The 11488-nt window shown below is 36.7% G+C and overlaps 1 protein-coding gene across 1 annotated transcript; it reads left to right on the top strand.

Moving 5' to 3' along the window:
- Positions 1 to 244: 244 nt before the first annotated feature.
- Positions 245 to 11266, top strand: ZC3H15 (zinc finger CCCH-type containing 15). The gene is made up of 10 exons (XM_007422654.4): positions 245 to 458; positions 4952 to 5053; positions 5189 to 5300; positions 5399 to 5551; positions 6568 to 6659; positions 7659 to 7841; positions 8458 to 8604; positions 8731 to 8832; positions 9081 to 9207; positions 11050 to 11266. Exons 1-10 carry the CDS (start codon positions 378 to 380, stop codon positions 11241 to 11243), a joined length of 1293 nt encoding a protein of 430 aa, XP_007422716.2. The 5' UTR covers positions 245 to 377; the 3' UTR covers positions 11244 to 11266.
- Positions 11267 to 11488: the final 222 nt, after the last annotated feature.

Here is an 11488-nt window from a genome sequence, read left to right as displayed (position 1 = left end):
CGCCTCCCTCTACTCCCCGCTTGACCCCGCGATCGGAAGAAAGAACTCCGTGACGTAATACACAAAGGGCGAATGTTTCCGACCCCTCCCCTCGCTTTACCCTCGCGAAATGCATTGTGGACGTTTGCGATTCGCCGCCGCCTCCACCGCTGCGGAGCCTCGCTTCCGTCTCGTGTTTCTGCCGCTTTCCTCACTGACGGCCTGTCGCAAACCTGGGGCATTTGTTCCGGCTGCCCGCCCTCCCGCCCTCTTTCCCTCCCTCCAGCTCGTTTCGTCACTCGCTCGTCGTCGCCCCTCCGCTTTCTCGCTTGCCGTTAAGCAAAAGCGAGCGGCACCTCTCCCTCTGGGCCTCTTCCCCTCTCCTCCCCCGCCCCGAAATGCCCCCGAAGAAACAGCCCGCGGCGGCGGCGGCGGGGAGTAAAAAGGCGGATCAGAAGAAGAAGGAGAAGATAATCGAGGTAAGTCTCCGGCCCGAGTCCTTCTCTTCAGCGAGGGAGGCTTCACGCGTTTCTCCCGGTACTCACTCACTCTCTCCCCCTTGCCTGCCTGTGGAAAAGTAGCATTGAAGGGGGAAAGGAAACGGGGCCTCTCCTCTCCTTGACGGGCCAATTTTCCGAGTTTCCGTGTGGAAAAGTGTAGACGGAGGGTGGTTCGGACACAAATTACCTGTCTCCTTCGTGAGTTTAGGCCACTTTTAGTAGAATAAGAGTGGAGGAAGTCGCCCCTTCTTCTGGGGGTTTGTCCTTCCTTAGACAAACCTTGGAAAAAATGCAGTTTTAGGAGACTCCCACTGTATATGTTGAAACTGAAATTAGATCCAGCATCTTTATTGTCATGCCTTTAGCTAAAAAGATTTGGTTAGTGTACTCAGGCTTGCGGGACTTTTGTGGGTTACATATGAGGATTAAAAAAATCGTAGGTATGTAACTTTAAATAATGGTACCCTTAGGGAAATGCACTAGGCTGTATGTTAATCACTAAAGAAACTTTTAGAGGCCTTGTTTTCTTATTTCAGTTTTAGTTTGAAGCCTGGGATGGTGATGAAGAAAGAGACATGTAAAGAAGGCAAGGCATCTGTTGGCATCTGTAACTGATGCTGGAGCTTTACTTTGGACTGAATGAAAATGTTCTTAATTATAGGTAGCTTTCTCAGAATCAGTCTCTGTCCAGCTTGTATTATGTATTTATTGTCCATATATCCCATGTTTTCTTTAGGAATTAAAGGTGGCATATATGGGGATCTCTCCTAATTTGGTACTTATAATGACAATCCTGTGAGGTAGGCTTAGCTGAGAGAGAATGACTTGCACAAAGCCACCCAGTGAACTCTGATTGAGTGGGTATTTGAACCAAGGTGTCCCCGGCTCTCAGTATTGGCTGACTGACATTGCAGGGATTTGTGGAAGGTGGTGGGTTATTGTTAAACACAAGCCCCAGTGAATCCTTCCCAGTGAAGTTAAAAACTAAAAAAGAATTTTTAAAAAGTTTTACATGCTGAGGCTAAAAACCTCTGTTAATAGTTAGTAGGAATTATTGGGCACAGCTGGAATGCAGATACAAATATATGGACATAATGCCAAGGAATTAACACCATCAATTTAAGTATCATGCTTAAAGTTCTGTTACATACCTATGTACAAGTGAATGCACATTGGAGTTGGCTCTAAAGGTATATTAATTAGACCTGTGTGAAGTAACAGATTTCCTTCCATGAATAGATTTGTACTATGGAGGCCACATGATTCTCTTTGTCAAAGAGTTGACCCAGTTCATTTCTGTGAAGTAATTTGCCTTGGCTCTATAAACAGTTGGGACCAGTGCTGCAGGATTCAGCATGCACTGAAGCAACCCTTCCTGGAAGATGTTTGGCACGTGCCTAAGGGGCTCCAGGCCATATGGCTTTCTTGCGCACTGCAGAGAGTTCCACTAAGACCACCTCAGCCTAGCAATACTTTGGTGAGTGGTGAAGGAAGAAGACTCTTCTCAGTCTTCTCTTGGGCTAGAGCAGTTTGACTTGGAGGGGCTGCAAAGCAGCTTTGAGGGAAGCTTTGCCTAAATCTTTGAAACAGAGCATCTCTTCAAAGCTTTGCCTAGCCTTTATGTAATAACCACATGAAGCCAAATGGCTTTGAACTGTTTTAAGATTTACACTGCTAATCTGTGATGGTAGGAGAGTTAATTATGTATCAGGCCTCTAAAAAGTTTCAGTTAGTGGGGCAACAGCTCAGATAAAATGTCACTGAATCTTGGGGTAAAACTGATAGGAGTGGATTTTGAGCAAAAACGAATTCTGTTAATGTTTGCTAGAATAATAATCAATGATATCAGTGTTGGTCTGTGAGACCAATATCCTATTAGAATCAACCAAAATGAGTACAGTAATAAATATTAGACTTGGAGTCATTAAAACAAGCTAATCTATGGACATGATACATATATTAAGTTACTATATAGAACTGTGTAAGGAATGGTACTTCCTTACACAGGAATAAAATATATCATAAGTCCCTTTTTTTAAAGGATTTAAAATCTAAAATAGAGACAGTGAAACTACTGAGGAAAAAAATAATATAGAATTATTTCAATTACACCTGTTTTGTTTTAGCTGCAGTAAGATGTTAAAAGGACTAGTTTGAAGGACTCAAGAAAGAAAAGAGTATGGGCTGTGACTTATCTCTATGAGGGAGTAGTAAAGGAAGGGGGAATACAGTGAAAAGGAATGAAGCATTGGAAGAAAGGATGGTGTGATTCTGTGATCTTTAAAATAATCATCTTAAGCAGTGTAAGGATTTCCATCAATTGGCATACTCAGGCTTTTTGGGAACAACTCACATTGCTGCAGTTCTTTGGGTGGATATGGCAAGAGAAAGTGCTCTTGAACCATTTTATATCTGACAAAATCATTTCCTACTTTGTTAAAATTGATGTATAATTCCAGATTAATTTGCTGGCAGGAATGTGCTCCTCTTACATTTTAATCACAATAAAGTCCAGGGTATCTTTTTTGCTTCTTTCTCTCTCTCTCTTAATTTCCTTTAAGGTATTATAGTATACAAAATATTTACAAAAATTCTAAACTTCAGAGTAAGGCAGAGATAAAGCAATAATTAAACTACAGAGAGCTATGGATACAATAATGTCAACAGAACTCATTCTTAAAAAGCAAGAGAGTGATAGGTTTAGCTAACAGTCCGCTGTCAGGCTTTGAGAAGTTAGCTGGTACTCATTCTTTAGAACCAGAGATATAATATTTAAAGTCTATAATATCTTGCTAAAAATAGAAATGGGTAACTTGATTGTTGATGTCAAAAGAAGGGTTAGAGACAGTTTCGGAAAGCACTGAAGATACATGGCATCCTTTTAGCTACTACAGGTAGTCCTTGTTTAATAACTGTTCGTTTAACTATGGTTCGAAGTTACAATGGTCTCAGAAAGGGTGCTTTACACACCATAAAGCACTTCCAGCTATTGTAAAACATCACAGTGCCCCCCCCCCCCACAGTCACATAGCCTCATTTCGGGCGCTTGACAACTGGCTTGCATTTACAGTGCACTGCGATCATGTGATCACCATTTGCAGTCTTCTCTGCCGGCTGCCCCAGAAAGTCAGTGGGGAAGCTGGTAGGGAAATTTGCAAGCGGAGAGGACAGAGGGGAGCTGAAATCTTTCTGCAGGCTGCAGTAATGGAGCTCAAATCTTCAATCATTTGAGAGAGAAAGAGAGCAGACACTTAAGGAGTGCCCAGATTGCGGTCGTTGAGCGAAGCAGTCTTGGTATCTCACTTAATGACTGCTTCCCTCAATGGTTGAGATTCCAGTCCCAATTGTAGTTGTAAGGAGAATTCTTTCAGCTTTACTATGGGACATATATCTTAAGATTTCATATCATTTACATTCAACCCTAACAAGAATATCATACGTAATATCCAAGTCTAATGTATCTTTGACAGGGATCTTTCAGAAAAAGTGAAAGTTTATACCCAGTTCATCTTGTTGACAATCAATTCATGGCTTTTTCCATAAAGGCACTACATTTTTAATATTCTCAGTTTCTACCTGAGAGAATGTGGGAGGGGCAGTAGTCCCACTTTAAAGAAGCCCTATAACAAAAATAGCTCTTGACCAGGAATGTGGTTACAAAGATCTTTCCTTTTTCCAAACAATTTCAGGATTTGTTGAATCATTTGGAATGAAAAATGCATACATTTAATACTGAATCTACGCAAGCTACAAAAATGTGAGATTTAAGGCTTAACTATAACAGAGAAAAATCTAAGAGTTATTCAGAGCTATATTTAACGCTGCATATTATGTTATATGGGGAAAAATAAAAATGCTTAAAGGTTTCCACTCCAATTATGCTCAAATAGATAATTCTATAATGCTCCATCTACTTTAATAATCTGTTATTACTGTTGATAGAATTTTGGGTACATACACACAGTTCTATTTCATACATTCTCTTTTTAGTTTCCTTTGTATGCAGAATATTTTACTTCAGTTTTACTGTCACTTGAGCATGTTTATCATAATCCTGAATTTGGAGGGCTTTGAGAAGTTAAAATCTTTCAGTTATTTAAATAACCAATTTCAAATCTCAAAATTTTATTTACGGTCCAAGTCCAAACACAATAACCAATTTTATTTATATGGATACAACCAGCACACATTGTGACTGGAAAGAAATTGAATATATATTTTAAGAAATTGGACTGACAGATATGGGACAAATAAGTCTGCATGTTTCCTTCTGAGTGGCATTTCTCATAGAAATTCTTTTTCTATTTATTCAAGAGAACATGCTAAAACCTAAATGTATTCTAATAAAGCAAAAATGATTTTTTTCTGTTACTGTTTATGTTCTTACAAAGGGTAGATTTCAAACACTGGATTGCTCTACATGAATTTTGCAAAATGTAATGCTAACACTCATGCTAATATTTTAAACTTAGGACAAAACATTTGGCTTAAAGAACAAGAAAGGAGCAAAACAGCAAAAGTTTATCAAGGCAGTGACCCACCAAGTTAAATTTGGTCAACAAAACCCACGTCAGGTAAGCAAATGTTTACTAGGCTTTCCTCTTTGCTCTTTGCACATCATATGATTTGTTTTTTATTATATCTACAGTTATTCACATAATAGTAAACCATAGTTTGTTATATATATTAATGATATTGTGCTCTAATAGGCTGCTCAAGCAGATGCTGACAAAAAATTAAAGAAAGATGATAAGAAGAAAGAGTTGCAAGAACTGAATGAGCTTTTCAAACCTGTGGTTGCTGCCCAAAAAATCAGTAAAGGTAATTTTCTTTGATGGAACTGCCTTTTTTAGTGTTCCATCCCAGGTTTTGTTTATTTAATCTGAAAAAAATTACTAAACAGTGTGCAAAATTTACAGGAGCAGATCCAAAATCCGTAGTCTGTGCCTTCTTCAAGCAAGGGCAATGCACAAAAGGAGACAAGTGCAAATTCTCTCATGACTTGTCTTTAGAGAGGAAGTGTGAAAAGAGAAGTGTTTACATTGATGCGCGAGATGAAGATCTTGAGAAAGGTAGGTTGCTTCTGAAAAATAGGTGCATTTCTGTAACTTTTGGAATAAATTGTCCCTTTGTGGGTATATAAATAAGTATAATATTTATGAGGTAGGTGTTCTTCTCTTACATGTATCTTTATAAGTAGCTGTGTGATCTCTTTTTGAGGCATTTTAACAATATATTTCTTTCACTTTGGCTACCTGATCACAGGACAAATCCAGTGCTAAAATTAATTAACATCAGTAAATGAAACATCCATACGATCATATTTTATGATTATCTCTTCTGTTGTTCGTTTTACATTGGGCTGATAAACTTGACATGAAGGGGTGTGCACACTGGTCATATAGGCCATATTAGAAATATAATATGTAGGCTAAAAAAAACAAAAAGCAATCATGCTGTTGATAAAAGCCTTCATAATAACACTAACCAGTGTAGTGTGATTATAAGTGCACCTTGTTAAGTATAGGATGGTGCATTTTGTCTACTATTAGATATTTTTGGGAGGTGATAAAAAAACATTGACTTGTTTTCATTCAACCACAGTTCAGTGCTTATGTCTAAATCTAGACGAAGGATGTGACCGGTTCAGTTTCATGCATTTTGAAGATTCGCAGTTCATCAAAATGAAAAGTTTCCAGTCTAACAGCCATACTAGAAAGGGGGGGGGCAGTGACATTACATGAACCCATGACTTGTTAACATAATGCTAAATCATGTTCTGTCTAGAACACAAGTACTAAATATTATTACATGATATTGAATACTTGCTAAAGTATTCAAATCAAACATTTTCTATATTGTTTTTGATAACATTGCCCTGTTTTGTATGAACTAATTCATATTTAGCATTCAGTGTTTCCTCTTGTTGCTTCACATTACTCTTTACATCCTAACTATTCATAAACATGCAGATGAAATCTTTCTGTTTGTCTTTCTGTTTGTCTGTTCTGTTTGCTAATGGTGATTAAGGTGCTTGCTTTCTTCTTAAAACATTTCTTTTCATGAAATGTTTTGCTGTTCTGTCCAGACACAATGGATAACTGGGATGAAAAAAAGCTGGAGGAAGTAGTGAATAAGAAGCATGGGGAGGCTGAAAAGAAAAAACCTAAAACGCAAATAGTATGTATTTTTCATTTCAATAGCAATATCTAATTAAATATCTTGTATTGGATTTTCTTTATGTAGATTTTATATATTATTTTGTTGTGTATACTCTCCATCTAGGAGAGAAAGCAGTTGATAAGATGAACTGAAGTACTACTCACTGTGTGATATGGAAGGCTAGTATAATAATAGCTGAAGCTTTTCAAAACTTCCACAATTCAAAAGTATAGTGTGTTTTAACCTGGACAGTAACAGCATATAAACATAATAAAATGCAGGGAAATAATGAATCCATAGAATAAGAACTATCTCATACATAAAATTATTTTACCATGTATTAATAAGTGTTTTCCAGATGTAATTCCAACTGTATTTTAACTGCTTCTATTTTATTTTAGACACTCATTGTAATCTGAAAGGCATGCAGAAGGGCTGAGACTTATTACATATTGAAAACAAATCCTGTTTCAAGGAATGATACTTACTCGTGTCAGTATAAATGAATAATTTGGGGAAATATAGCTATTTTGGCAAGCTGTTTGGTTCCAAATAAGCCAGAAATTCAAGGGGACTGACCCATGTACTCACAATCAGCAAACTGCAGACCACCTTGCCATTGCTGTTACTGTCCAGCTACCTTTTCCCAATCATAAATTAAAGAGCTATTTCAGATATATTTAGGATTATATATGCTAAGTAACTATGATTATGCTAATATAAATGGAGAATGAGATAACAAGTATGGTAACATCATCTGAAGTGATTGATGTCCAATATCTAAAATAACCTTGCATTTTAATTAAGATAGTTCTAACTCAGGAAAAAAAGAGTTTGGACACTTTTTATTCTGTTGAAATAAAGCAAACATTTCCATATTGTCTCCTCAAGCTACTTTGATATTGGTACGGGCTAATTCACATTTTTGCATTTTGTCACCAGAAATAAGCAGCATTCTCTTGTGGGTATAAAATAGAGTATGGGAAAACAGAGTTTCATGCTAAATGTTTAATGCAGGTGTGCAAGTATTTCCTTGATGCTATTGAAAACAATAAATACGGCTGGTTTTGGGTCTGTCCTGGTGGAGGAGACAATTGTATGTACCGCCATGCACTCCCTCCTGGTTTCGTGCTCAAAAAGGACAAAAAGAAGGAAGAAAAAGAAGAAGAAATTTCTTTAGAAGATCTAATAGAAAAAGAGGTAATGTGGTTACTTACCCTGAAATAGATATAGTGAGGGAAGGAATGCAGTTATTTGGGCAATGAAAGGCTCCCATTAGTATAGCTGAAAATGTTAAATTTAGAGATATTATAAAATTGCAATTATTATATTTTAATTATTGAGCAATATTTATAGAGTTGCAGGATTGTTAGATTACTTTTAAAATTTAAGGTTTTTAATTTATGCAACATTAGACAATATGAAAATTAATACTAGTACTTGTCTCCAGGGGGCACCCATTTATCTTAACTGAATATCTTTGTGTAATGAATTTGGCTTGTATGTTTCATTGGATAGGAATAATTAATATTAGATTAGCATATAAGGGTGGAGGGTTTTTTTAAGTTAATTTTAATTTGTACCTTACATTTCCAACTCCTTGTAGATTCTGGAATCCATGATTTAAAAAACAAGTCCTGCATTTGGTTCCAAATAAGCCAGAAATTCAAGGGGACTGACCCATATACTCACAGTCAGCAAACTGCAGACCACCTTGCCGAAAAGATTTATGATAGGTTTAGATTTTAATGTGCTAGAGAAAAAAAAAGAGATGGTCTTCCAAAAGCCTGCTAAGCAATTATCTTTTACCTTGCAGCGTTCTGCCTTAGGACCAAATGTTACTAAAATTACTTTAGAGTCTTTTCTTGCATGGAAGAAAAGAAAAAGACAAGAAAAGATCAATAAGGCTGAACAAGATATGGAAAGAAGGAAAGCGGACTTTAAAGCTGGCAAAGCGTTGGTGGTATGTTCTGCTCTTTTATATAGCAAAATTAGGGCAGTAGTTTTTACTAAAGTAAGGTGTCCTGAAATTCATCTGCCTTTAACTGTTCCTTTTTTATTTAACATTGTGCCTGTTCTCTGTGGCTAGATCAGCGGACGTGAAGTATTTGAGTTCCGTCCAGAACTGGTTGATGCAGATGATGAAGAAGCAGATGACACTCATTATATTCAAGGCACAGGAGAAGATGAGGTAAAGCAGCTGCAAGAGCAGTGCGTATCTGATACTGAGAAAAAAAAAATATTCTTCCACAATTCAAGAATCTTTTAGTTAAATCCTCTGTCAGCACTTGTTTCAAGGTTGTAGTCCAGTGCACAAGCATCTGGGCATAAACGTTATTAAATACAGGGATAATTAATTTAGGAATAAATGTTTAAGGATTCTACTATAAGCAAGATTAGGAAGCCTAATTATAGGAAAACATTTTTCTTGCTCTTCAGGTTGATGAACTTGTGCGTGTAAATGATATCGACTTGAATCTTTATGTTCCAAAAGCTGTGGATGAGACTGGAATTACTGTAGCTAGTCTGGAACGATTTAGCATATATGCTTCCACTGAGAAGGATGGTAAGATGTTTAAGAACCTCTTTTACACTGTTTTGTGAAGATTCTGGTAATTTTTAGATTCTGAATGCTATCCTATATTTAATAGCTAATACCAAAATATGTGACTCCTATTACATGTGTGATTTGTTTTGGTAGTTTAGTTCTTCACAGAGAATATTTTGTAAACCCTGATATAAAATATTCCTTATTTATTCCTTATTTATTTTTATTACATCTATAGTCTCCAACTGTTCCGCTAAAAAATGGCTGAAAATAGACTGTGGGTTAACTAACAAAATTATAATAAAAAGGTATTTGCAACTCATTAGAGAAAAAAGTAACAGAAAAACAAGATTAAAAGTGCTTTCAGTAATAAATCAGATAGCAAAAACCTTTTTATAAGTAAAAATACTTGCAGAACAGAAGAATAAGAGACATTGGAGCTAGCTTGGTCTCCCTAAACTAGAATTCTAGAGCTTAAGAACAGTGACTGAGAAGAATGTCTCATGTTCCCATTAAACAAGTTTTTAATAAAGATAGTCCACACAGCAGGGATATACCCCCCACCTCAGTTCTTAAGACCCAGGCACATTCACATAGGATACTGTCAGATAGCCTGTGTAGAGCTCTAGAAGTCATAACTAGCACTTTTGTATTCTGCCCATTAATGTATTTATTGATAGCCATTGATGCTGATAAAACAAGAAGATGCATACTGCTGTCATTGAAATCAAAATTTCAGATAACCCTTTGTTTCTTGTACATCTTATATAACACCGGGATTAGTCAAACCTAGATGGTCACAAGGTCATGGGGATATAGGCACAATACAGCACTGCAAAACTATGCCTCCCTTTCCCCAAGACCAGCTTGCTGCTGCACAGAGGGCACAATAGAGTAAAGCTAGGAAAATAGAGGTGTGTAAAATGTTTTGTTTTAAAAGATTCTGAAATGAAATGTTTTCCACACCTTTTTATGAAAGATATACTCCCTTCTCCTATCTTCAGCCCATTCAGCTGGCTTCCATGATTTGGGCCTATTAAATATGCTTAGGCTGTTTTTTCTATTTACCAACCTAGCAGCAATAGGTTCAGTTCAAGGAGCCTGGCACAGGTATTTGTTTCTTAAAGGCCAGTGGGTGTTACAGACTAATAGACTGAAATGCATTAAAGTGAAGACCATCAAACTTAGGCACCAATTAAATGGCATCATTTAAAAATAAATAACTGGAATTGAAATAAGCAACCAAATTTAAAGAACATTATATGCATGGAAAAATATAAATCCAAGGTTTTTTTTTCAAAAAGTACAGAATATGTTTTTTAAGACATTGCTGAAAAATATAAAAATAGATGCAAAAACAAGGTAAAATTGTTTCCAAGTGGATAATTCAAAACCCGTACTTGAAAATAAAGCTGAGGTCCTAAATCTATCTGCTCAGAAGGAGCTTTTTACAACATTTGAACTGAAATGCATAAATATGTCCAGGAGATGAAGTATTAGACTCCTGATTTCTCTGAGGTTTATATCCAAGTATAGTGCTTTGATAGTTTTATTTTTTAATTCATCAGTTCTGATATGATTAATGCATAAATACAGAGTCAGTTTGGTGTAGTGGTTAAGGGACCAGGCTAGAAACTGGGAGACCATGAGTTCTAGTCCCACCTGAGGCACAAAGCCAGCTGGGTGACCTTGGGCCCAGTCACTCTCTGTCAGCCCTAGGAAGAAAGAAATGGCAAACCACTTCCAAAATCTTGCCAAGAAAACTGCAGGGACTAGTCCAGGCAGTTGCCAGGGGTTAACAATGACTTGAAGGCACACACATATACAAAAATGTATAATAAAAATTATTTTATTTTTCAGACAACAAGTTAAGTGAAGCTTCAGGGGGTGGACTTGAAAATGGAGAGCAAAGTGATTTAGACCCTGACAGTGACATGGAAGGCAACCCAGAAAATGGTGTAATTGATGCCGTACCTGTTGACGAAAATCTGTTTACTGGTGAGGACTTGGAAGAACTAGAAGAAGAACTAAACACACTTGATTTAGAGGAATGAACAAGCAAATCAAACACTGTCGTCATCCGATTTATCTAGAATTCTTAAATGGAGTGTTTTTGGTTCCTCGTGTGATTCTGGAAAGAACATTAAAGCAGAAATATTTCCCCAATTTTTCTGATTCAGTCTTAACCAGTTTCATAATAAACTATCCATGGAATACACTGAAAGGATTCCCTTAATATACGGTGACATTGTAATGAAACATCAGTTAAAAATAAAAGACTAGCTAATTTTCCACAGTA

The sequence above is a fragment of the Python bivittatus genome, unplaced genomic scaffold, assembly GCF_059951505.1.
Source record: "Python bivittatus isolate LINGU-HERP-01145 unplaced genomic scaffold, Pbiv_v1 ctg000200_np1212, whole genome shotgun sequence".
Classification (NCBI taxonomy): Eukaryota; Metazoa; Chordata; class Lepidosauria; order Squamata; family Pythonidae; genus Python; species Python bivittatus.
Note: the sequence above shows the minus strand (reverse complement) of the source record. Positions and strands in the feature narration are given on the sequence as shown.

Excerpts from the sequence above, each read along its gene's own strand:
- ZC3H15 (XM_007422654.4), top strand. The coding sequence starts at position 378 with ATGCCCCCGAAGAAACAGCCCGCGGCGGCGGCGGCGGGGAGTAAAAAG. Across the intron at positions 459-4,951 it reads AGAAGGAGAAGATAATCGAG|GACAAAACATTTGGCTTAAA; the intron begins GTAAGTCTCCGG and ends TTTTAAACTTAG. Across the intron at positions 8,605-8,730 it reads AAGCTGGCAAAGCGTTGGTG|ATCAGCGGACGTGAAGTATT; the intron begins GTATGTTCTGCT and ends CTCTGTGGCTAG.